At 46.3% G+C, this 27778-nt stretch overlaps 1 protein-coding gene across 1 annotated transcript in view; it reads left to right on the top strand.

The window, feature by feature from the left end:
* The window catches only part of ATP1B4 (ATPase Na+/K+ transporting family member beta 4), an 83351-nt gene that overhangs the window by 20712 nt on the left and 34861 nt on the right, over positions 1-27778 (top strand). Inside the window, exon 3 of the mRNA XM_077285093.1 lies at positions 26502-26649. Within this exon, the coding sequence (XP_077141208.1) occupies positions 26502-26649 (148 nt within the window). The remainder of the gene's footprint in view (positions 1-26501; positions 26650-27778) is intronic.

The raw sequence follows: 27778 nt of genomic DNA, 5'->3' as shown, positions 1-27778 counted from the left end.
CCCCTACGGGTTCACTTTCTGTCCTTAGTAACACATTATTAACTTTCTATGGGGACTCAGGGTTTACCTTCTATCCTCACCTTCGTTATTACTTCCTTTCTTTCAACTATGCAGGACTCTAATTCCTCCCCTACGGGCTCTCTGCATCTTTCTTTTTAAAGAACATTATCTAGGTTTCACATTTCAAACAGATTAAACACACATAACTTTTCTTTATGCAAAAACAGTTACATTTCTTCCAGAGCATCATCATATTACTGTTCTAAAACAGTATCACTTTTCAAGTTCAGGTCAAACATCCCCCTTAAGAGGGGATCAAGTCTTTCTGAGGTAGCTCGTCTTCTCAGCCTACCAGTCTTTGCTCAGCAAAGGTTCCAGAACGGTATCTTCGCAAAGAGTCTTTAAGTAAAACCAGTAGAAAGCGCCTTTAAGAAGGTGCAAACTATTTACACGAAGTTTGTATCATGCACTGTTCATGATTACGGCAGTTCTTATAACATTGTGGAACAAAAAAAATGCAAAAATGAAAGTGAAAGCAAAAATAAAAAAAACAATAGGGATCCCGGGTAAACAAAGGGATCCCTTTAAGAGTTAACCCAGGACGGGTTTTAGCAGCAAAATAGCAAGGAAATAAACAGTTAACTATTTACAGTTTCAGGTTTCCGAGGCTTAGTTGGACGGCTTCCAGGGCTGCACCTGGCACTTAACCCTTCTCGGCCTGGGAAAAGTAAGGTCCAGGGTTACACCCAGTGCTGGACAAATGCCGTTAATCCGTCTTTCATGTATGGTTAAATCGTGCGCAGCGATGGAGGTCTGCGCAGCTTGAGTAGGGGCATTTGTTGCAGCAGAGGTAGAGGCTGCTGCAAGATCAGTCACTGGAACGGGGTCAGCAGCTGTGGCACTAGCAGTCGCGGGAGGGGTGTCAGTTGTCAGGGCAGGGTCGTCCTTCATACCTGCTTCAGATGCGGTTCCTCCGGTGCTGGTCTGCTCTGCCTCCGCTGGGGTCTGGAACGCTGGCTGCAGGGCCTCACGCTGCGGCGTTGTCATCTCTGCTTGCAGTGTCCCGCTTTCCGGCTTCAAAGCGCTGGAACTTCTTCCCTGCTCCGGACCAGATGAGGCTGCCGACGGATGTCTGGTGAGGCTCCTGATGATGGCCTTCTTCCACCCGGCCTCAGTGCTCAGCTGCGTCCGCCGGGGTCGGTCGCTGAGCTCGTCCACTCCGGCCTGCAGGAATTCAGCATCAGCGGTGGAGGCCTGGTTGCGGTGCCCCTCCGGGTGGCTGGGGGAGTCCTCTGCTCCGACCCCACGCTCCGGCTTCGGGCGGCTCGCCATGGCGTCCTCCATGTCGCTCACTTCTTCTTCCTGGTCTTTTTCCCGCTCTCTCCTTCGTGGGCGGTTTCGTTTTTTCTGTCTCTGCCCACCATTGAGGATCAGGAGGCGGATCTCGGCTGCTGACGGACACGTCCTCAAGGGGCCGAGATATTTAGACTGGGCAGCCATTGTCTTTCGCGCTCTTCAGCTTGTTCACGCCCACTTCCACGCCCTTCTTCTTCTCCTGCGCTCTCCTTAGCGCTGTAATGGCGGCGGTTTTGGCGCGAACTTTTGTCGGCAAGTGACACAGCACAGTCTTTGCAATAAAGTACAGTCCAAGCACAATAAATCACAGTTCCAAGGCACACATGACCTGATTCCTCAGGCTTAAGTAGATCCTGTTCGTGACGCCAAGTTGGAGCGCCCCCACACCGCCGCAGGGCCTAGGGGTACCCGGAGCCGGGCCTCTGGGTCTCAGTCCTGGGGTTGTCACGGTGGCTAAACCCGGTCCGTGGCCCTGTCTGTCAGTGGGGGACGTCCGGTAGAATAAGTGATGATGATGGTGCAGTAACGGTGGTGTAGCGGTGCAGTTGTGGGGTGCAGGTCGCGGTAAATAACGAGGACACCAGGTTGCAGTCTCTTTACCTCTTTACTGGAGATCTCTCAGTCCGCAGTCCAGAATACGGTTCACCAGGCTGCGCAAGTCCGGTCGGTCCGATGGCACTTCCAGAGTTCTCCTCACAGGTGGAAATCAGTGCCCTCCTTCTTAGCGCTATGTGTTGTAGTCCTTCCCTGCTGTGCTCACGGAAAGTACCCCACAACTGTTGTGTCTGTTTCTTAAGTTCCCTCACAACTCGATTCACTGATGTTCTTCTCGTATTCCATCCCTCCCTGTTATTCAGGTTGGAACGGCACCCGTTTGTCAGGTAGGCCTGGAGTTCTTCCGGGACCCTAGAGACGCCCCTCTCCCGCAATTGCCCCCCAAGACTTCATAGGTGATATGTGGTAGACAGCCCGCCTTAAACTGACTGCCCTGCCGCTGTTTGGAGTATGGCTTGAAGCTGTATGCTATTCCACTCCCTCGGCGTTCCGGCCACCGGTAATGCGCCTCAGTAGGATGTTGCTCCGGTCCTACAGCATGACCCCTACTGGTATTCTCCTTTTTGCTTGATCTCGTTTCTCACTCAGCACAATCTATCTCGCTTCTAGTCCTTTCTTGGGCACCACCGCTATGCTGAGCAGGCACGGTCCCGTTACGTTCTTTCCAATGCCAAGCCTCTGTCAGGATCCCACCCCTGACAGAGACCCTACTGTCTCTTCCTCCACAACACCCTCTGCCACAAGGTGTTGCTTCGTTCAATCCAGTCAGCTTTCTCCTCTAACTTCCTGCCTGACCCCCAGTTTACCCACTATGGTGGGGAGTGGCCTAATGAATAGAACCCTTAGCTCCCCCCGGAGGCCCTGCTGTGAAACATATTGGTGTCTGTGATACCTGGTCAGATGAACTCCTTCAGTGCCATCGAACGCACCATGGCCCCCCATAGTGGCGGATCCACAGTACTGCAACGACCAGGACTCTGGGGCGCTGCATAAGTATTTGATACAATAGAATGACGGAACTTAATATTTGGTACAGAAACCTTTGTTTGCAATTTTGGAGGTAAGACATTTCCTGTAGTTCATGACCAAGTTTGTATACACTACAGCAGGGATTTTGGTCCACTCCTCCATACACCACCATCTAAAGATTTTTAAAGTTTCAGGGCTGTCGCTGGGGAACATTGAGTTTCAGCTCCTTCCAAAGATTTTCTATTGGATTTAGGTCACTCAAGGACCTTGAAATGCTTCTTACGGAGCCACTCCTTAGTTGTGCTGGCTGTGTATTTTGGGTCGTTGTCATGCTGAAAGACCCAGCCATGACCTATCTTTAATGCTCTTAGTGAGGTAAGAAGGTTGTTGGCCAAAATCTTGCGATACATGACCCCATCCATCCTACCCTCAATACGATGCAGTCGTCCTGTCCACTTTGCAGAAAAGCACCCCCAAAGTATGATATTTCCCCCACCATGCTTCACGGTTGGGATGGTGTCCTTGGGGTTGTACTCATTATTATTCTTCTTCCTCCAAACATGACGAGTGGCGTTGATACCAAAAAGTTCTATTTTGGTCTCATCTGTCCAAATGACCTTCTGTCATGCCTCCTCTGGATCATCCAGATGGTCATTGGTGAACTTCAAAAGGACCTGAACATGTGCTGGTATGAGCAGGGGGGCCTTGCTTGCCCTGCAGGATTTTAAACCATGACTGCGTACTGTGTTACTAACAGTAATGTTTGAGACTGTGGTCCCAACTTTCTTCAGGTCATTGACCAGGTCCTCCCGTGTAGTTCTGGGCTGATTCCTGACCTTTCTCAGAATCATCCTTAGGCCGGGATCACACTTGCGAGAAACTCGCACGAGTCTCGAATCTCAATACCCGGCACTGCCGCCGGCACTCGGACCGGAGCGCTCAGCTGCATAGAAATACATGCAGCTGCACATTCCGGTCCCGAGTGCCAGCATATTGAGGTGCGAGTTTCTCGCAAGTGTGATCCCGGCCTTACCCCACGAGACGAAATCTTGCAAAAAAACCTAGACCAAGGAAGATTGACAGTCATCTTGTGTTTCTTCCATTTTCTAATAATTGTGCCAACAGTTGTTGCCTTCTCAACAGCTGCTTGCCTATTGTTCTGTAGCCCATCTCAGCCTTGTGCAGATCTACCATTTTGTCCCTGGTATCCTTAGACAGTTCTTTGGTCTTGGCCATGGTGGAGAGGTTGGAGTGTAATTGAGTGTGTAGACAAGTGTCTTCTACACAGGTAAAGAGTTCAAACAGGTGCAATTAATGCAGGTAATGAGTGCAGAGTTGGAGGGCTTTGTAAAGAAAACCTAACAGGTCTGTGAGAGCCAGAAATCTTGCTGGTTGGTCAGTGATCAAATACTTATTTCATGCAATAAGATGCATTTTAATTATTTAATTATATAATGTGATTTTCTGTTTTTTTTTGTTTGTTTGGGTTTTTTTTAGATTCTGTCTCTCAGTTGAAGTGTACCTACGATAAAAATTACAGACCTCTCCATTTTTTATAGGTGGGAATACTTGTAAAATCAGCAGTGTATCAAATACTTATTTTTCCCACCACGTGTATGTATGTGTGTGTATCTATATATATATATATATATATATATATATATATATATATATATATATATATATATATATATATATATATATATATGAGGCATCGTGATTACTCGCTAATCCCACCCCCTGCACGGTAGCTCCGCCCCCACCACATCACCACAGTAGCTCCGCCCCCCACCACATCACCACACATAATCCTGCCCCCCACCCCATTACCACACACAATCCCGCCCCCACCACATTACCACACACAATCCCGTCCCCCACCACATTACCACACACAATCCTGCCCCCCCACCACATCACCACACACAATCCCGCCCCCCCCACCACATTACCACACAATCCGCCCCGCCACCACATTACCACACACAATCCCGCCCCCCACCACATTACCACACACAATCCCGCCCCCCCACATTACCACACACAATCCCACCCCCTACCACATTACCACACACAATCCCGCCCCCACACCACATTACCACACACAATCCCGCCCCCCCGCCACATTACCACACACAATCCCGCCCCCACCACATTACCACACACAATCCCGCCCCCACCACATTACCACACACAATCCCGCCCCCCCACCACATCACCACACATAATCCCGCCCCCCACCACATCACCACACATAATCCCACCCCCACCACATCACCACACATAATCCCGCCCCCCACCACATTACCGCAGATAATCCCGCCCCCCACCACATTACCGCAGATAATCCCGCCCCCCCACCACATTACCACACATAATCCCGACCCCCCTCCACATTACCACACATAATCCTGACCCCCCTCCACATTACCACACAAAATCCCGCCCCCCCACCACATCACCACACACAATCCCGCCCCCCACCACATACATGGTCAATTATACACTGCATTCTCTAGAGTAATAAGTTGTAAAGGTCTTTCAGTTCAAATTGTACCTGGTAGAAGTCAAGGAAAGATCTTTGAAAATGACTATACATTTAATTGTGTTTACAGAGAAATTTTAACTTAATTTATGTTTTGTTATGAAATTTGTTTAGATGCTGGAATGAATAAAAACGCACATCTTAATGAATCCAGTTTGATTTTGATTTTACACTGTGAATAAAATGTATTATTAGTATTATTCAGATTTTTAATGATTATTATTGTTATTAACTATAAGTTAATTTACCACCTGCGTAAGCGCTATTGAATGTTGCCATTATTTACTTTAGTTTAATCACCAGCAGCGTTAATTAGATAGCAATGAGTGTGCCGAGCGTTAGCTGGCTGGAAACAGCTAGTACATACATACATACATAGTGATGGCCAAAAGTATTAGAACCCTTGAAATTGTTTCTGAAAATGAAGTATTTCTGGCAGACAATTATTGAAATTACACATATTTTCCTATACACATGTTTATTTCCTTTATGTGTATTGGAACAACACTAGTCCTTCAGGTTTGACAAGAACAGAGCTGTGGACTGCTATTGTGAACAAAGTATTTATACTCAGTACAGTATATACAGTTGAAACCAGAAGTTTACATACACTATATAAAAAGACACATCTGCATGTTTTTCTCAATATGTGACAAGAAATCAGAATAAACCTTTCCCGTTTTAGGTCAGTTAGGATTACCATAATTCTTAATATTTGCCAAATGCCAGAATAATGAGAGAGAATGTTTTAATGCATTTGTATTACTTACTGCAAAGACAAAAGTTTACAGACGTTTCATTGCCCTTAAACTGAATGACTTGCGTCAAACGTTTGGGATATTGTCCCACAAGCTTCTCACAATAGTCGGTCTGAATTTGGACCCATTCCTCCTGACAAAACTGGTTTAACCGGTCCAGGTTTGTAGGTCGTCTTGCTCACACCTGCCTCTTCTGCTTTACCCATTAAATTTTCAATTGGATTGAGATCAGGACTTTGTGCTGACCACTACAAAACATAGACTTTGTAATCCTTAAGCCAATTTTTTTACCATTTTGGCAGTATGCTTCGAATCATTGTCCATCTGGAAGACCCATTTCCACCAAAGCTTTAATTTCCTAGCTGATGTCTTGAGATGTTGCTTCAGTATTGCCACATAATGTTCTTTTCTCATGATGCCATCTATTTTTAGAAGTACACCAGTCCCTCCTGCAGCAAAACAACCCCAAACCATGTTACACCACCCCCGTGTTTGACTGTTGGGATGGTGTTCTTAGGCTTCCAAGATTCTCCTTTTTTCCTCCAAACATAACAATGATAATTATGCCCAAAAAGTTTTAGTTTCATCAGACCACAGAACATGTCTCCAAAAATTAAAGTCTGTGTTCCTGTGTTCATTTGCAAACATTTATCTGGCTTTTTATGTTTCTTTTGGGTAATGGCTTCTTCATGGCAGAGTGGCTTTTCAGTTCATGTTGATGCAGTACTCGTTTCACTGTGAATATTGACACAATCTTACCAGCTTCAGCCATCATCTTCACAAGGTCTTTTGCTTTTGTCCTTTGGCTGATATGCTCATGATGGACCAAAGCATGTTCATCTCTGGGACACAGAATCCGTCTCTTTCCTAAACGGTATGATGATTGGACATTCCCATCTTGTTTGTACTTGCATATAATTGTTTGTACAGATGAACGAGGCACCTTGAGGTATCTTGAAATTGTACCTAAAGATGAGCCAGACTTGTGCAAGTCCACAATTCTCTTCTGATATCTTGGCTGATTTCTTGATACTTTTCCATGAAGCTTCACAAAGAAGCAGCGTGTTTGAGTTGTGCATTAAAATACACAGGTGTGTCTCTAATTAAGTCAGATGTTGCAACAAAAAAAAGTATTAGAAGCTTCCATTTGGCAAATGTTAATTATGGTAATAATCCTAATTGACCTAAATCGGGAAAGGTTTATTCTGATTTCATGTTAGATATTCAGTAGGGTTGAGCGAAACGGATTGGTCATTTTCATAAGTCACCGACTTTTGGCAAAGTCGGGTTTCATGAAACCCGACCCGATCCCAGCGTGGGATCGGCCATGCGGTACACGATCTTCACGCCAAAGTCGCGTTTCCTATGACGCTTAAAGCGCCATTACTCAGCCAATGAAGGTGCACGCAGAGTGTGGGCAGCGTGATGACATAGGTCCTGGTCCCCACCATCTTGGAGAAGGGCATGGCAGTGATTGGCTTGCTTTCTGCGGCGTCACAGGGGCTATAAAGGGGCGTGCACGTATCTTACTGCTGCTGATCTGAGCATAGGGAGAGGTTGCTGCCGCTTCGTCAAAAGCAGGGATAGCGTTAGGCAGGGTAAATTAAGCCCCAAACCGCTTGTGCTGTAGCGATTTCCACTGTCCAACACCACCTTTTCTTTTTGGGACAGTGGAGGCTCGATTTCTGTGCAACAGCTCTATAGGTTATAAGGCTCCCTGATAGCTGCGTTGCTGTGTGTACGCCGCTGTGCAAGCCAACTGCTTTTTTCAAAGCACAAATCCTGTTGCTCCTTCCTTTCTGCACAGCTATCTTGTTTGTTTGTCCACACTTTTGACTTTTGTGTGCAGCAGTCCTTTTTATTGCTGCCTGACATACTTTTCTGATATAACTGTAGGGAGATAGTAATTGTAGTACAGTCCCTTTTTTTTTTTTTAATATCTCTTCAAGCCACTTTTTGCCACAGAAAATATACTCTAATACAGTGGCCCAGATTTATTCACAATTCTCCCAGAAAAAAAAATAAAAGTGGGAGATTAAGATTGGCAAATCTGCATTAGTGCCAGTCCTGTGTGTGGCATCTGTCTTTGTTTTTCTGCCACAGAAAACCTACTGTGTGACAGTGGGCCTGATTTCTTCACAATTCTCCCAGAAAAAAAAATAAAAGTGGGAGATTAAGATTGGCGAATCTGCATTAGTGCCAGTCCTGTGTGTGGCATCTGTCTTTGTTTTTCTGCCACAGAAAACCTACTGTGTGACAGTGGGCCTGATTTCTTCACAATTCTCCCAGAAAAAAAAATAAAAGTGGGAGATTAAGATTGGCGAATCTGCATTAGTGCCAGTCCTGTGTGTGGCTTTTTTTTTTTCTGCCACAGAAAACCTACTGTGTAGCAGTGGGCCTGATTTCTTCACAATTCTCCCAGAAAAAAAATAAAAGTGGGAGATTAAGATTGGTAAATCTGCATTAGTGCCAGTCCTGTGTGTGGCATCTGTCTTTGTTTTTCTGCCACAGAAAACCTACTGTATAACAGTGGGCCAGATTAAATCACTTGTCTCATATATCCCCCAAAAAAATTAAAATAAAGGGAGAATAATCTTGCCAAACCTGTGCATTTGTGCGAGTGCTGTCTGTGGTATCTGTCAGTCATTTTGTGCCACAGGAACTATACCGTGATATAGTTGGCCTGATTCAATCCCTTGTCTCCCATATCAAAAAAAGAGGGACATTTCTATTGCCAGTGTTTTTATCTGCGTCAATCCTGTTAGTGCCATATCTGCCAGCCTCTTTCTGCCAATCAAACTGTGTTGTTGTGTAATACAGTGGCCCTGATTTTTCACTGCATTCTCCCACACATAAAGAGGGACATTTCTATTGCCAGTGTTTTTATCTGCGTCACTCCTGTAAAGGCCCCGTCTCACATAGCGATTTACCAACGATCACGAGCAGCGATATGACCTGGCCGTGATCGTTGGTAAGTCGTTGTGTGGTCGCTGGGGAGCTGTCACACAGACCGCTCTCCAGCGACCAACGATCAGAGGAACAACTTCGGCATCGTTGAAACTGTCTTCAACGATGCCGAAGTCCCCCTGCAGCACCCGGGTAACCAGGGTAAACATCGGGTTACTAAGCGCAGGGCCGCGCTTAGTAACCCGATGTTTACCCTGGTTACCAGCGTAAATGTAAAAAAAACAAACACTACATACTGACCATCTGATGTCCGTCAGGTCCCTTGCCGTCTGCTTCCTGCTCTGACTGAGCCGCCGTACAGCGAGAGCGCAGCGGTGACGTCACTGCTGTGCTGCGCTCTCGCTGTACGGCCGGATCTCAGTCAGAGCAGGAAGCAGACGGCAAGGGACCTGACGGACATCAGATGGTCAGTATGTAGTGTTTGTTTTTTTTTACATTTACGCTGGTAACCAGGGTAAACATCAGGTTACTAAGCGCGGCCCTGCGCTTAGTAACCCGATGTTTACCCTGGTTACCAGTGAAGACATCGCTGGATCGGTGTCACACACACCGATTCAGCGATGTCAGCGGGGCCTCAACGACCAAAAAAAGGTCCAGGCCATTCCGACACGACCAGCGATCTCACAGCAGGGGCCTGATCGCTGGTACGTGTCACACATAGCGAGATCGCTACTGAGGTCGCTGTTGCGTCACAAAACTAGTGACTCAGCAGCGATCTCGCTAGCGATCTCGCTATGTGAGACGGGGCCTTTAGTGCCATATCTGCCAGCCTCTTTCTGCTAATCAAACTGTGTTGTGTAATATAGTGGGCCTGATTTTTACCTGCATTCTCCCACACATAAAGAGGGACATTTCTATTGACAGTGTTTTCATCTGCGTCACTCCTGTTAGTGCCATATCTGCCAGCCTCTTTCTGCCAATCAAACTGTGTAGTTGTGTAATACAGTGGGCCTGATTTTTCCCTGGATTCTCCCACACATGAAGAGGGACATTTCTATTGCCAGTGTGTGCATCTGCGTCACTCCTGTTAGTGCCATATGTGCCAGCCTCTTTCTGCCAATCAAACTGTGTTGTTGTGTAATACAGTGGCCCTGATTTTTCACTGCATTCTCCCACACACAAAGAGGGACATTTCTATTGCCAGTGTTTTTATCTGCGTCACTCCTGTTAGTGCCATATCTGCCAGCCTCTTTCTGCCAATCAAACTGTGTTGTTGTGTAATACAGTGGGCCTGATTTTTCCCTGGATTCTCCCACACATAAAGAGGGACATTTCTATTGCCAGTGTGTGCATCTGCGTCACTCCTGTTCGTGGCATATCTGCCAGCCTCTTTCTGCCAATCAAACTGTCTACTGTAATATAGTGGGCCTGATTTTTCACTGCATTCTCCCACACACAAAGAGGGACATTTCTATTGCCAGTGTTTTTATCTGCGTCACTCCTGTTAGTGCCATATCTGCCAGCCTCTTTCTGCCAATCAAACTGTGTAGTGTAATACAGTGGGCCTCATTTTTCACTGCATTCTCCCACACATAAAAAAGGGAGATTTACATTCCCAACAAGTTCACACACACCTTGTACCTGGTTTTACAGGACCACATAACGGTTGTTAGTTTGGTAACATTTTTCCAAGAATGAGGAAGTCTGGTGAAAGAGGTCGTGGCCATGGGCGGTCATTGGCAGCTGGTAATGATGGTAGTGGTGGTGGTCGTGGAGCATCAGGTGGTCGTGGGAAAAGCAGTATAGCCCCTAAGTCTCGAGTTGTTGAGCCAGTGTCCTCGTCTGGCTACACAAGGCCTCGAAGGCTCCCTTTTCTGGGAGTAGGAAAACCGCTTTTGAAGCTGGAGCAGCAGGAACAAGTATTGGCTTTCATTGCTGACTCTGCCTCTAGCTCTTTTGCCTCCTCCTCGGAAAGTGCCAAATGTCAGAGCAGTGCGTCGTCAGTGGATGCTCCCGGTTAGGAACAAGTCACTTCCTTGTGTCCTTCACCCAGAACAACAGTGAAGGATGCGTCAGGCGACACAACTGGTTACTCCATGGAGCTCTTTACACATACCGTGCCTGGGTTAGAAAGGGAAATTGTTAACAGGCCATGCCCATTACAAGATGAATCGGACATGGAGTGCACAGATGCACAGCCACAGCCAGATTATTATGCTGTTCCTTTGACTCAGATCAGAACATTGCCCTCGCAGTGTACTGATCCAGAATCTGACCCCGATGAGACTATGGAGCCCCGTCACGAACGCTATAGCACCGGCTTACACGGTGACCCAGAGGAAGGTGCACAGAACATAGAAGAGGAGGTCATAGATGACCCAGTTGTTGACCCCGATTGGCAGCCATTGGGGGAACAGGGTGCAGGCGGCAGTAGCTCTGAAGCGGAGGAGGAGGAGCCGCAGCAGGCATCAACATCGCAACAGGTTCCATCTGGCAGGCCCGTATCTGGCCAAAAATGTGTGGCAAAACCAAAACCAGTTGTAGGATAGCGTGGCCATCAGGTTAAAGTAGCTCAGTGTGCAATGCCTGAAAAGGTATCCGATAGGAAGAGTGCAGTCTGGAATTTTTTTAACCAAGATCCCAATGATCAGCGCAAAGTCATCTGTAAGAAATGCTCAAGGACCTTCAGCAGAGGTCAGAATGTTCAAAATTTAAATACAAGTTGCATGCATAGACATTTAACCACCATGCACTTGCAAGCCTGGACAAACTACTAAACGTCCCTTAACGTTGTAGCACCCTCTCACAATGAAGCTAATCAGCAAGGCGACATCCCTTCCCTCACTGTAAGCCCACCGTTTACCACACCACCTGCAGGTAATGTTGCGGTTTCGTCGCAAGGCCAAAGCAGTCAGGGAATCACCAGGTTCGTGGTCGGAAAAACTGTATGTAGGGCACCATCAAGAATACCATCACCAACCCTCTCTCAGTCACCCATGTCCACCGGCACCCCCGCTAGTTCCACCGTATGCAGCTCTCCAGTCCAGCTCACCCTACATGAGACTCTCGTTAGGAAAAGGAAGTACTCATCCTCGCATCCGCGTACACAGAGTTTGAACGCCCACATTGCTAGACTAATCTCGTTAGAGATGATGCCCTACCGGTCAGTTGAAACCGAAGCTTTCAAAGCCCTGATGGACTACGCTGTACCACGCTACGAGCTACCCAGACGACACTTCTTTTCGAGAAAAGCCATCCCAGCCCTCCACCAGCATGTAAAAGACCGCATTGTCCATGCGCTCAGGCAATCAGTGAGTAGAAAGGTGCACCTGACAACAGATGCATGGACCAGTAGGCATGGCCAGGGGCATTACGTCTCCATCACGGCACACTGGGTTAATGTGGTGGATGCAGGGTCCACAGGGGACAGTAATATTGGGACAGTTTTGCCTAGCCCACGGTCTAGGAAACAGTTGGCTGTAGGCGTTCGTCCCCCCTCCTCCTCCTCGTCCTCCAGAAGAAGCGAGAGCTCGTCCACAGACCGCAGTCGCATGACCACTCCATGCGCAGCTGCCACTGTTGCACACGAGGTGTCCAATTATGGAACAGCTAGTGGCAAGCGTCAGCAGGCTGTATTGGCAATGAAGTGTTTGGGCGACAACAGACACACCGCGGAAGTTCTGTCCGAGTTCTTGCAGCAAGAAACTCGGTCATGGCTGGGCACTGTACATCTTGAGGCAGGCAAGGTAGTGAGTGATAACGGAAGGAATTTTATGGCTGTCATAGCCCTTTCACAACTGAAACACATTCCTTGCCTGGCTCACACCTTAAACCTGGTGGTGCGGTGCTTCCTGAAAAGTTATCCGGGGTTACCCGACCTGCTGCTGAAAGTGCGCAGACTTTGCTCTCACATCCGCCGTTCGCCCGTACACTCCAGCCGTATGCAGAACCATCAGCGGTCTTTGAACCTTCCCCAGCATCGCCTAATCATCGACGTTGCAACAAGGTGAAACTCCACACTGCACATGCTTCATAGACTGTGCGAACAGAGGCGTGCTGTTATGTATTTGTGGGAGGATACACATACACGGGCAGGCACTTGGATGGCAGACATGGAGTTGTCAGCTGTGCAGTGGTCGAAGCTCCAAGACCTGTGTCAAGTCCTTCAGTGTATTGAGGAATGCACACGGCTGGTTAGTGCAGACAACGCCGTAATAAGCATGAGCATCCCCCTAATGCGTCTGCTGATGCAAAGTTTGACGCACATAAAGGAACAGGCGTCTGCAGCCGAGGAGGAGGGAAGCCTTGATGACAGTCAGCCATTGTCTGCTTAGGGAAGTCTACAGGACAAGGTGGCGGGCGAAGAGGAGGAGGACGAGGAGGATGATGAGGATGACTATTTTTTGGATGAGGAAGCTTCTCAGGGGGCAATAGAAACTGCTGGCGGTGCAAGGCCGGGTTCAGGGTTTTTGAGGGAGACAAGTGACGTTGATTTGCACGAAAGTGCTCCTCAACCCAGCACACGCACAGATTTGACAACTGGGACATAGGCACACATGGCGGATTATGCCTTGCGTATCCTTAAAAGGGACCCACGCATTATAAAAATGATGACCGATGACGATTACTGGTTGGCCTGCCTCCTTGATCCTCGCTATAAAGGCAAATTGCAAAATATCATGCCACTTGAGAACCTCGAACAAATATTGGCAACCAAACAAGCTACTCTTGTAGACCGTTTGATTCAGGCATTCCCAGCACACAGTGCCGGTGATGGTTCTCACATGAGCTGCAGGGGGCAACAGGGCAGAGGTGTTAAGGTACCTTCACACGAAACGACGCTGCAGCGATAGCGACAACGATGCCGATCGCTGCAGCGTCGCTGTTTGATCGCTGGAGAGCTGTCACACAGACCGCTCTCCAGCGACCAACGATGCCGAAGTCCCCGGGTAACCAGGGTAAACATCGGGTTGCTAAGCGCAGGGCCGCGCTTAGTAACCCGATGTTTACCCTGGTTACCAGCGTAAAATGTAAAAAAAAAAAACAGTACATACTTACATTCGCGTCCCCGGCGTCCGCTTCCTGCACTGACTGACTGAGCGCCGGCAGTAGCAGGGCACAGCGGTGACGTCACCGCTGTGCTGTGCTTTCACTTTCACTTTGCGGCGCTCAGTCAGTGTGGGAAGCAGACAGCGGGGGACGCGAATGTGAGTATGTACTGTTTGTTTTTTTTACATTTTACGCTGGTAACCAGGGTAAACATCGGGTTACTAAGCGCGGCCCTGCGCTTAGTAACCCGATGTTTACCCTGGTTACCAGTGTAAAATATCGCTGGTATCGTTGCTTTTGCTGTCAAACACAACGATACACGGCGATCGGACGACCAAATAAAGTTCTGAACTTTATTCAGCGACCAGCGACATCACAGCAGGATCCTGATCGCTGCTGCGTGTCAAACTAAACGATATCGCTAGCCAGGATGCTGCAACGTCACGGATCGCTAGCGATATCGTTACAAAGTCGTTTCGTGTGAAGGTACCTTTAGAGGTTCACAAATCAGAAGTGGCATTGGACAGAGGGGTTTTCTGACCAGGTTGTGGAGTCATTTCGCAATGACTGCAGACACGACAGGTACTGCTGCATAAATTCAAAGTGACAGGTGACAACATTTGTCCAGTATGGTTACGAACTATTTTTCCTCCATTACCGATGTTCTCCCTCAACCGTCATTCCCCTTTGATTACTGGGCATCCAAAATGGACACCTGGCCTGAATTGGCTGAATATGCATTGCAGGAGCTTGCTTGCCCAGCAGCTAGTGTGCTATCAGAAAGAGTATTCAGTGCTGCTGGTTCAATACTGACCGAAAAAAGGACTCGTCTGGCTACCCAAAATGTTGATGATCTAACCATCATTAAAATGAACCACTCATGGATTTCACATTATTTTGCCCCACCTTTCCCGGCTGACCCCTAGCTTTCCTGTAAAAAGGTCTTGCTTTGGGACTGGTGTTACTGACTGTTCCAATCTCTTAATTTGCAGCTGCTGCTTGTCCAGCATACGACATGTTTACACCTCCCTAAATGGCCTAACCCCCCCCCACAGGGCCGTGGTCTCGCCACTTGTCGCAAGCACCCGTCAGAGTGCCGTTTGTCTGAAGAGGTGGGTGTGCCCACTTTTGGTCGACGGCACTGGCACTGGGTCCCTCATAGTACAATGAAGTGTCTCTGGCGGTGGTGGCGTGCACCCAACGTCAGACACACCGTTGTAACATGAGGAGCCCTGGGCTTGTACCGCCGGCCAGGAGAGAGTGTCCCCCCCCAGGGTCAAACAGTGCTCTACCACTTGCAAAATTATCTGTCGCTGCTCCACCACTGTTTAGTCTATGCGCTGAAATCCTTCCATGCCTGGCACAGACAATAACAATTTGTTGACATGTATGATGCTAGTTAAAATAGTCAGGGGCCCTGTCCTACATTTACACCAGTAAATACTTTGCGCCAAATTACAATGTCTGAAAGTCAGCATAGGAGCACACCCCTGTACCTAAGTATGCCACCCTTTTTTTTTTGTTTTGGTTTTGTTTTTGTTTGGGACACATTAACATCAATTTAGGTTTTGGGACTCGGAGTACTTACTGTGTCAGACACTCCTTCCAATTGTCCTCCGCTGACCACACCAATGCTGCCTGTGTACCCCTGCCACCTAATGGAAGCTGCATAGAGCCTGTTTTAATATTTTGGGCCTAGGAAGTCTGTCTGCGGTCCTTCCTTCCAATTGTCCTCCACTGACCACACCAATGCTGCCTGTGTACCCCTGTAGCCAAATTTAAGCTGCATAGAGCCTATTTTAATATTTTGGGCCTAGGAAGTCTGTCTGCGGTCCCTCCTTCCAATTGTCCTCCACTGACCACACCAATGCTGCCTGTGTACCCCTGCCACCTAATGGAAGCTGCATAGAGCCTATTTTATTATTTTAGGCCTAGGAAGTCTGTCTGCGGTCCCTCCTTCCAATTGTCCTCCACTGACCACACCAATGCTGCCTGTGTACCCCTGCCACCTAATGGAAGCTGCATAGAGCCTATTTTATTATTTTAGGCCTAGGAAGTCTGTCTGCGGTCCCTCCTTCCAATTGTCCTCCGCTTACCACACCAATGCTGCCTGTGTACCCCTGAAACTAATTTAAAAATGCATAGAGCCAACTTTTTAAGTTAACACATACTACCTTTGTCTGTCTGCGGTGCCACTCAATCACGCTGTCCTCCACTGAAAAAGCTGAACTTCAACCTTCAGGCTCTCATTAAGTATTTTTTAATGTCACACTGCAGTTGGCCTACTACTTTGGTTGGGGCCTAGTAACGATGTCTGCCGCTCCTTGGTGTTCTCCTCCTCCTTGGTGTTCTCCTCCAGGTTTCCTTGTCTGAGCTTCAACCTTCAGGCTCTCATTAAGTATTTTTTAATGTCACACTGCAGTTGGCCTACTACTTTGGTTGGGTCCTAGTAACGGTGTCTGCCGCTCCTTGGTGTTCTCCTCCTCCTTGGTGTTCTCCAGGTTTCCTTGTCTGAACTTCAACCTTCAGGCTCTCATTAAGTATTTTTTAATGTCACACTGCAGTTGGCCTACTACTTTGGTTGGGGCCTAGTAACGGTGTCTGCCGCTCTTTGGTGTTCTCCTCCTCCTTGGTGTTCTCCAGGTTTCCTTGTCTGAACTTCAACCTTCAGGCTCTCATTAAGTATTTTTTAATGTCACACTGCAGTTGGCCTACTACTTTGGTTGGGGCCTAGTAACGGTGTCTGCCGCTCTTTGGTGTTCTCCTCCTCCTTGGTGTTCTCCTCCAGGTTTCCTTGTCTGAGCTTCAACCTTCAGGCTCTCATTAAGTATTTTTTAATGTCACACTGCAGTTGGCCTACTACTTTGGTTGGGGCCTAGTAACGGTGTCTGCCGCTCCTTGGTGTTCTCCTCCTCCTTGGTGTTCTCCTCCAGGTTTCCTTGTCTGAGCTTCAACCTTCAGGCTCTCATTAAGTATTTTTTAATGTCACACTGCAGTTGGCCTACTACTTTGGTTGGGGCCTAGTAACGGTGTGTGCCGCTCCCTGGTGTTGTTCTCCACTGTATAAAGCTGAGCTTCAGTCTTTAGGCTTTCGGCCTATAGTAGCAGATATTAAACTGCATTTGGCCTACTAGTGTGGTTGGGCCCTTAAAACGGTGTCTGCTGCTCCTGGGTTTGCTACTCCACTGAACAAAGCAATGCCGCCTGTTTAGTCCTGTTACCAATTTTGAACTGCATTTAGCCTACTTTATTCTTTGGCCCTATATCTGTGTTTCCTACTCATCCTGCCCATTGCCCAGCCACTGCTAGATGAGTCTGCTGGTACATTGACCCAGACCACTACATTCCCCTTGCACTGTACACAGCCAGAATCTGACCCTGCTGAAAGTAAGGTTCCCCTTCCCGCATGCTATACCACCTTACACAGGGACAAAGAGGAAGGTGCAGATGAAAGTGCAGGTTCCTTCATCAGGTGGGGGGGCATACTCGTTGGCGACGTCACTGGCACAGGGCCACTCAGAGTACGCAAAAGTGTCGCTGCCGGTGGGAGGCGCCCCCGCCGTGCAAACACACCGCTGTACATTGAGGGGCCCTGTGCCAGTGCCAATGCCAATGAATGGGCTCCCCTGCTTGCTCAGGATCACAGCACTTGCAAACTTGACATACTTACCTCTCACTGCTCCACCGCCGTGACGTAGTCCACGTTTCCTGGGCCCACTAAAAACTTGAACCAGCCCTACCCCCCACAACTTTAGCCAAATGACCCCCAATTTCCAATGCCTATCTATTATTATAAAGTAAATTAAGATTGACAAGCTTGAGTAACAAGAATGGATGTTTTTGCCATTAAAATGGGCACTGTGGGTGTTTTCCTGGCCTCCACTCACTGCCGACTATGCTTCCCCATTGACTTGCATTAGGTTTCATGTTTCAGTCGACCTCCGACTTTTTGCGATAATCGGCCGACTTCACTCGACTCGACTTTTGACAAAGTCGGGTTTCACAAAACCTGACTCGACCCAAAAAAAAGTAAAAGTCGCTCAACCCTAATATTCAGTAAAACATGCATATGTGTCTTTTTATATAGTGTATGTAAACTTCTAGTTTCAACTGTATTTAGTTGCAACCAGTTTATAAAATGTTTAGCATACTGGTGCCATTTTTAATTGCAATCAATTTCCACTACTCCTCCTCATCATCATCATCATCAAGAAAAACAATGACAGAATGAAAGACTCCTCCAGATGCAGCCTTATTTATTCTACACCATGCAAGAGAGAAATCAAAGCAAATTTCACACACAACCCCAAAAATGGGCTGGACAAAATTCTTGGTGCCCTCATTATTATTTGGTTGCACACCCTTTGGAATAAATAAGTGCAACCAATCACTTCCTATAACTGTCAACAAGCTACGTACACTGCTCAACTGGAATTTCGGACCACTCTTACATTTGAAGGGCCCTTCTCCCAACAACAATTTTAAGATCTTTACACAAGTGTTCAATGGGATTTAGATTCAGACTCATTGCTTTTTTTTTTTTGTTTCCATCCATATCAGGGGGCTTTTTGAAGTATGTTTGAGGTCATTGTCCTGCTGGAAGTCCCATGACCTAGGACACAAACCCAGCTTTCTGACACTGGGCACTACATTGAGACCAAAATCCTATGGTAATCTTCATATTTCATGATGCTTTGCACACAGTCAAGGCACCCAGTGCCAGAGGCAGCAAAACAACCCCAAAACATGTTTGAACCTCCATCATATTAGACTGTAGGCAATGTGTTCTCTGTAGGCCTCATTCTATTTTCAGTAAACAGTAGAAAGATGTGCTTTACAGAAAGCTCTATCTTGATCCCATCTGTCCAGAAGATGTTTTCCCAGAAGGATTTTGTCTTACGTATATTTGGCAAACTGCAGTCTAGCTTTTTTATGTCTGTCAGCAGTGGGGTACTCCTTGGTCTCCTGCCATAGCATTTAATTTCATTCAGATGTTGATGGATAGCTCGCACCAACATTGATGCACCCTGCGCCAGCAGGACAGCTTGAATTTATTTGGAATTTGATTGGGGCTGCTTATTCACCATCCGGGCTATCCTGCGTTGCAACCTTTCATCAGTTTTTCTCTGCTGTCCATGTCTAGGGAGATTAGCTGCAGTGCAAGTGCAGTGCCCCAGAGTCCTGGTCGTTGCAGTACTGATGCTCCACCGCTAAGGGGGGTGTTGGTACGTCTGATGGCACTGAAGGAGTTCACCTGACCAGGTATCACAGACACCAATACACTTCACAGTCTGGCCTCCAGGGGGAGCTAAGGGTGCTATGTATTAGGCCACTGCTCACAATCTGGTAAAACTGGGGGTTAGATAGGAAGTGAGCGAGAAAGCTGACTGGGTTGGAACCAGGCAACATCCTGTGGCAGAGGGTGTTGCAGGGGAAGATTCAGGGGGGTCCCTGTCAGGGGTGGGATCCTGACAGAGGCCTAGCGAACAGAAAGAACGTTACGGGACCGCGCCTGCACTTCATTGCGGCGATACCCCAAGAAAGGACAAGAAGCGAGGTTTATTGTGAAGAGTGAGAAACGAGATCAACGCAACAAGGAGATAACACCAGTAGGAGTCGTGCTGTAAGACCGAGGCAACATCCTACTGAGGCGCGTAGCCGGTGGCCAGAAACGCCGAGGAAGTATTGAGCTCCAGGCCTTACTTCAAACCTACGGCAGGACAGTCAGTTATAGGCGGGCTGTCTCACCCAAATCACCTAAGCAGACATAGGGGGCAACAGTTGGAGAGGGGTGACTCTAGGGTCCCGGAAGAACTCCAGGCCTACCCGTCATACGGGTGCGTCCTAGCCATATCATCTGGGGGACGGAGAAGAACATCAGAATCAGTTGTGAGGGAACTTCAGAAACAGACACAACAGTTGTGAGGACTATCCCGTGGTGCTAAGCAGGGAAGGACTACAACACACAAGCGCTAGAAGTTAGGCACAGATTTCCACCTGCAAAGGGAACTCTGGAGGTGCCATCGGATCGGCCGGTCTCGGACAGCCCTGTTAACCGTACTCCAGATTGAGGATCCTGAAGAAGAGGTAAATAGACTGCAACCTGGTGTCCTCGTTATTCATCGCGACCTGCACCACACCACTATCACTCTCGACTTTCATTGGACGCCCCTCAGCAGGGTCACGGACCGGGTCTAGCCACCGTGACAACCCCAGAACCAAGACAGAGAGGCCCGGTACCGGGTACCCCTCGGCCCTGCGGCAGTGGGGGCGCTCCACAACGAGTTGTAAACATCTTAATTATGGTGCGCACTGTGGACAAAGGAACATCAAGATCTCTGGAGATGGACTTGCAACCTTTAGATTGTTTATATTTTTCAACAATTTTAGTTCTCAAGTCCTCAGACAGTTCTCTTCTTCACTTTCTGTTCTGCATGCTTAGTGTGGCACACACAGACATACAATGTAAAGATTAAGTCAACTTCTCTCCCCTGTTTATCTGGTTTAAGGTGTGATTTTCATATTGCCCACACATGTTCCTTGAGTTTTAACAAGCATCACATGCTTGTAACAAAGTTTTTCTGGAAAAATGACAACAATTTTGTTCAGCCTATTTTTGAGGTTTTGTGTGAAATGATGTGCAATTTGCCTTTTTTTCTCTGTCACGTCAGCTCGGTGCGCAAAAAATAAGCGCTCACCCAGCCCCAAGATCATGAAAACCGGAGACACTATAGGTCTTGGAAAATGGCTCCATTTTCCTTTTTTTTTTTTTTTATATATTTTTTTTTTTTTTACCAGAGTTTGGCTTTCTTCCACCAGTTAAATAAAAAAGAACCTAGACATGTTTGGTTTCTATGAACTCATAATGACCTGGAGAATCAAAATGGCAGGTCAATTTTAGCATTTAGTGAGCATGGTGAAAAAAAAAAAAAAAAAAAAAAACAACTGTGGAATTGCACTTTTTTTTTGCAATTTCACCACACTTGGAATTTTTTCCCATTTTCCAGTATGTGATATGTTAAAACCAATGGTGTCGTTTAAAGGTACAACTCGTCCTGCAAAAAACAACCCATCACATGGCTATTTTGACTGAAAAGTGTTATGGCTCTGGGAGAAGGGGAGCAAAAAACGAAAACGCAAAAACAAAAATACCTTTAGTTATTTAGGGGTTAAAGCTGCACTGGAAAGGTGATAAGACAAACAAAGTAAATGAAAAACACCTGTTACCCAAAACAACAGAAACAAAGATAACGGAACTAAAACACCCCCAAAAAAGGTGCATCTGTTGTGGCTCAGCGGAAAGAGACGCCGACCATAGAACCAAGCGTTTGAATTCAGAAGTTTGACACAAGTGATGAATATGAAAAATAATAAAGAAAACTTGGTCACTGTAACCTGTGTATGTGCGTTGGAAAGATTTAGCTCATTGGTAGCGTTCACACTGGCACGCAGTTTCTTGTTCAAACTGGAAAGTTTATTATCTCCATAAACTTCTCGGCCTCTTGCAAAGTTCAAGAAACTTACACAGGTCCTTTACCTTTTATACACAGACCAAAATACCAGAGGTGTTTGCATCTATCCTTCCAGACAAGGATCGAACAGCTCAGCTGCCCTTTTAAACCAGCTGCACCTCCTGGATTGGAGGGTGTCAATGGCTAGTTCCTGACAAACCTGGATCCGTATATTGGTCCTATTAACCCTCTCAGCACCTCCTATCCAGGATTCTGCCAGCCGCTTAATATACTCACCAATCGCCATCTTCCCCAGTGTTCAGTGCCGCTCTGGTCCCCTTCTCAGTCACGTGACTTCTATTTTCACTTGCCGGGTCACCCTGGTGTTTATATGTGAGCAGGAAATTGTTTTTAAAATGTAAGTGTACGGAGCATCAGAACAAGGTAGTGCGATTTGGCTGATTGGAAAAGAAGTCATGTGAATGAGAAGAGGAAACTGGGGAAGAAAGCGATCATTAAGTATATTAACACACTTACACTAAATTACTTACACATTTAGACATTAACCCCTTTCTGACATTGGACGTACTATCCCGTCGAGGTGGGGTGGGCCCGTCGGGATAGTACATCCAGCGCGATCGGCGGCGCTCACGGGGGAGCGCGGCCGATCGCGGCCGGGTGTCAGCTGATTATCACAGCTGACATCCGGCACTATGTGCCAGGTGCGGTCACGGACCGCCCCCGGCACATTAACCCCCGGCACACCGCGGTCATACATGATCGCGGTGTGCCGGCGGTACAGGGAAGCATCGCGCAGGGAGGGGGCTCCCTGCTTGCTTCCCTGAGACCCCCGGAGCAACGCAATGTGATCGCATTGCTCCGAGGGTCTCTTACCTCCTCCTTGCTGCAGGTGCCCGGATCCAAGATGGCCGCGGCATCCGGGTCCTGCAGGGTTGGAGGTGGCTTACCGAGTGCCTGCTTGGTAAGCCTGAATTGCTGTAAGTCAGATCGGTGATCTGACAGAGTGCTGTGCAAACTGTCAGATCACCGATCTGTGATGTCCCCCCCGGGACAAAGTAAAAAAGTAAAAAAAAAAATTTCCACATAAGTAAAAAAAAAATATATATATTATTCCCATAAATACATTTCTTTATCTAAATAAAAAAAATAAAACAATAAAAGTACACATATTTAGCATCGCCGCGTCCGTAACGACCCCACCTATAAAACTATAGCACTAGTTAACCCCTTCAGTGAACACCGTAGGAAAAAAAAAAAAAAGAGGCAAAAAACAACGCTTTATTATCATACCGCCGAACAAAAAGTGGAATAACACGCGATCAAAAACACGGATATAAATAACCATGGTACCGCTGAAAACTTCATCTTGTCCTGCAAAAAACGAGCTGTCATACAGCGTCATCAAAGAAAAAATAAAAAAGTTATAGTCCTCAGAATAAAGCGATGCCAAAATAATTATTTATTCTATAAAATAGTTTTTATCGTATAAAAGCGCCAAAACATAAAAAAATGATATAAATGAGGTATCACTGTAATCGTACTGACCCAAAGAATAAAACTGCTTTATCAATTTTACCAAACGTGGAACGGTATAAACGCCTCCCTCAAAAGAGCTAGGGCTAGGGTTAGGGCTAGGGTTAAGGTTAAGGCTAGGGTTAGGGTTAGGGTTAGGGCTGGGGTTAGGGTTGGGGCTAGGGTTGGAGCTAAAGTTAGGGTTAGGATTGGGGCTAAAGTTAGGGTTAGGGTTGGGGTTAAAGTTAGGGTTTGGATTACATTTACGGTTGGGATTAGGGTTGGGATTAGAGTTAGGGGTGTGTCAGGGTTAGGGGTGTGGTTAGGGTTACTGTTGGGATTAGGCTTAGGGGTGTGTTTGGATTAGGGTTTCAGTTAGAATTGGGGAGTTTCCACTGTTTAGGCACATCAGGGGCTCTCCAAATGCGACATGGCATCCGATCTCAATTCCAGCCAATTCTGTATTGAAAAAGTAAAACAGTGCTCCTTCCATCCGAGCTTTACCGTGCGCCCAAACAGGGGTTTACCACAACATATGGGGCATCAGCGTACTCGGGACAAATTGGACAACAACTTTTGGGGACCAAGTTCTCTTGTTACCCTTGGGAAAATATAAATTTGGGGGGCTAAAAATCATTTTTGTGGGAAAAAAAAGACTGTTTATTTTCACGGCTCTGCGTTGTAAACTGTAGTGAAACACTTGGGGGTTCAAAGTTCTCAAAACACATCTAGATAAGTTCCTTGGGAGGTCTAGTTTCCAATATGGGGTCACTTGTGGTGGGTTTCTACTGTTTGGGTACATCAGGGGCTCTGCAAATGCAACGTGACGCCTGCAAACCAATCCATCTAAGTCTGCATTCCAAATGGCACTCCTTCCCTCCCGAGCTCTGCCATGCGCCCAAACAGTGGTTCCCCCCCACATATGGGGTATCAGCGTACTCAGAACAAATTGGACAACAACTTTTGGGGTCCAATTTCTCCTGTTACCCTTGTGAAAATACAAAACTGGGGGCTAAAAAATCATTTTTGTGAAAAAAAAGAATTTTTATTTTCTCGGCTCTGCGTTATAACCTGTAGTGAAACACTTGAGGGATCAAAGCTCTCAAAACACATCTAGATAAGTTCCTTAGGGGGTCTACTTTCCAAAATGGTGTCACTTGTGGGGGGTTTAATGTTTAGGCAGATCAGGGGCTCTCCAAATGCGACATGGCGTCCCATCTTAATTCCAGTCAATTTTGCATTGAAAAGTCAAATGGCGCTCCTTCCCTTCCGAGCTCTGCCATGCGCCCAAACAGTCGTTTACCCCCACATATGGGGTATCGACGTACTCAGGAAAAATTGCGCAACAACTTTTGTGGTCTAATTTCTTCTCTTACCCTTGGGAAAATAAAAAATTGGGGGCGAAAAGATAATTTTTGTGAAAAAACATGATTTTTTATTTTTACGGCTCTGCATTATAAACTTCTGTGAAGCACTTGTTGGGTCAAAGTGCTCACTACACATCTAGATAAGTTCCTTAAGGGGTCTACTTTCCAAAATGGTGTCACTTGTGGGGGGTTTCAATGTTTGGGCACATCAGGGGCTCTCCAAACGCAACATGGCGTTCCATCTCAATTCCAGTTAATTTTGCATTGAAAAGTCAAATGGCGCTCCTTCCCTTCCGAGCTCTGCGGTGCGCCGAAACAGTGGTTTACCCCCACATATGGGGTATTGGCGTACTCAGGACAAATTGTACAACAACTTTTGGGGTCCATTTTCTCCTGTTACTCTTGGTAAAATGAAACAAATTGGAGCTGAAATAAATTTTGTGTAAAAAAAATTTAAATGTTAATTTTTATTTAAACATTCCAAAAATTCCTGTGAAACACCTGAAGGGTTAAAGGGAACCTGTCACCACGTTTTTGGAAGATGGGATAAAAATAGCGTTAAATAGGGGCAGAGGTGGGCGTTACATTAGTGTGTGTGTTATGCGTTTATTACCCACCTAAGTTGCCGAAATAACTTTGCAAAGTCTCCGTTTTCGCCTGTCAATCAGGCTGGTCAGGTCGCATGGGCGTTGTCTTCCCCCAGATTTGGTGTAGTTTTCCGTTGGTGGCGTAGTGGTGTGCGCATGCCCAAAGTCCGGAATCCTCTTCCAGGGGATTTAAAATAGCGCGGTGTTCGTTATTGCATTGGTGATCGGTGGGCGCGGCCATCTTCCTTTGGCCGCGCGTGCGCAGAAGCGGCGCTCTGCTGGCCGCGGCTTCAGGAAAATGGCCGCCGCGATATCCATCTGCGCACGCGCGGCATCCCGCGGCCATTTTCCTGAAGCCGCGGCCAGCAGAGTGCCGCTTCTGCGCACGCGCGGCCAAAGGAAGATGGCCGCGCCCACCGATCACCAATGCAATAACGAACACCGCGCTATTTTAAATCCCCTGGAAGAGGATTCCGGACTTTGGGCATGCGCACACCACTACGCCACCAACGGAAAACTACGCCAAATCTGGGTGAAGACACCACGCCCATGTGACCTGACCAGCCTGATTGACAGGCGAAAACGGAGACTTTGCAAAGTTATTTCGGCAACTTAGGTGGGTAATAAACGCATAACACACACACTAATGTAACGCCCACCTCTGCCCCTATTTAACGCTATTTTTATCCCATCTTCCAAAAACGTGGTGACAGGTTCCCTTTAATAAATTTCTTGAATGTGGTTTTGAGCACCTTGAGGGGTGCAGTTTTTAGAATGGTGTCACACTTGGGTATTTTCTATCATATAGACCCCTCAAAATGACTTCAAATGAGATGTGGTCCCTAAAAAAAAATGGTGTTGTAAAAATGAGAAATTGCTGGTCAACTTTTAACCCTTATAACTCCCTAACAAAAAAAAATTTTTGGTTCCTAAATTGTGCTGATGTAAAGTAGACATGTGGGAAATGTTACCTATGAAGTATTTTGTGTGACATATCTCTGTGATTTAAGGGCATAAAAATTCAAAGTTGGAAAATTGCAAAATTTTCAAAATTTTCGCCAAATTTCAGTTTTTTTCACAAATAAACACAAGTTATATCGAATAAATTTTGCCACTATCATGAAGTAAAATATGTCACGAGAAAACAGTGTCAGAATCGCCAAGTTCTGTTGAAGCGTTCCAGAGTTATAATCTCATAAAGGGACAGTGGTCAGAATTGTAAAAATTGGCCCGGTCATTAATGTGCAAACCACCCTTGGGGGTAAAGGGGTTAAGGTTCCAGGAATAATGCGTTTTGTGGGAATGCTTCTTTAAAAAAAAAATAAAAAATGGCAATAATGAACATATCACTGTCCTCTTTTTTTTCTGAGCTCATTCTATGACATTATTTTTTGTTAGTAATGGGAGGGATCTCTGTTTTTCAGGACACTCAGGATGGAAGATATTCACATGCTGATCGGCGAGCCCAGATGGAGCAGAAGAAGAGCTGGGCAGAATGGTTACAAGACCTAAAAACTTTCATCTGGAATCCAGAGAAAAAAGAAGTTTTAGGACGAAATGGAAAAAGCTGGGGTAAGGAAAGGAAATCCCTGCGTTTTAGAGATGTCTCCCATGTGATTGTATATAATCTGTGAATGCATCCTATATTGGTACTGCAGGGTGCCCGTCATTGCGAGGATAGCTAATGTGCTCAGCTAATAGCAATTGTTCTTTTATCCAGTATCTGAATTGCATCTCATAAAATAAACAAACATGTACTATGATTAACTTTTGTGACATTAGTTTTTTCCTTTTTTCTTTAAGCAAAATTAACACAACTTAGCTTGGTATCTGACTGTGCACCATTGTAGGATATTTACAGCTTTCATCTTGGTGAAAAGTAATTTCTTCTCCGATTTTAGAATAGTGGTTTCTAATTCTTTTTCTATGTCTGTTTTAAACTTTGCCTTTAATAAATAAGTCTAAGAATGTACCGATTGGCCGCAGCTTCATGTACTTTTCTTGATGTTTTGTTTTCTGAAATAAGAAGATAAATGTTGCAAAGACTGACACAATTTTAGATTTCAGTGCAAGTTGGAAGTATTTCGATATGTTTATACCTTTCGTTTGCTTTATGACAAGAGGATTACTTCGCTCTTCAGCCATTCAATGTGCAACGTAGAACAATCTCGTGGCCATTAGCAATAAGCAATTTGCAATATATTAGGGCTTGTGCACTTAAGTTCATTATCAGCCCGAGTGCAATCCAACGAAACATCAGATCACACCCTGACCAATGTTAGGCTATAGGGTTGTACACACGTAAAATTATTTTTTCCTTGGACAGACTGGAGGTATGCCGGAGTTTAGGTAGCCATGTAAGTCAATGAGTTCATGGAAATGATCAGATTGCACTCGGATGACATCTAAGTGCAGTCCGTTTTCCACACACTGGCCCAATGGAGAAGATGGAGACATTTTCTTCTCCATCTTTTCTATTTTTACCTCCATTTTGTGCAACACACTGAAATATTTGATGCTGCGGCCGCAAAATAATAATATTCAAGCCTTTTACAATTTATTCCTGAGGATACAGTGCAACTTTTATGAAGCAGATGAAACCGTTTCATGGTTTTCCAGCCTAAAAGGTCATAAATTTTACAATTCTTCTACCATTGTCTACACTTGACTTTGGATCAGGAGTGTCTAGATCCTTATGAGT

Source organism: Ranitomeya variabilis, chromosome 2 (assembly GCF_051348905.1).
Source record: "Ranitomeya variabilis isolate aRanVar5 chromosome 2, aRanVar5.hap1, whole genome shotgun sequence".
NCBI classification, from domain to species: Eukaryota; Metazoa; Chordata; class Amphibia; order Anura; family Dendrobatidae; genus Ranitomeya; species Ranitomeya variabilis.
This window is presented reverse-complemented; position numbering and strand designations above follow the sequence as displayed.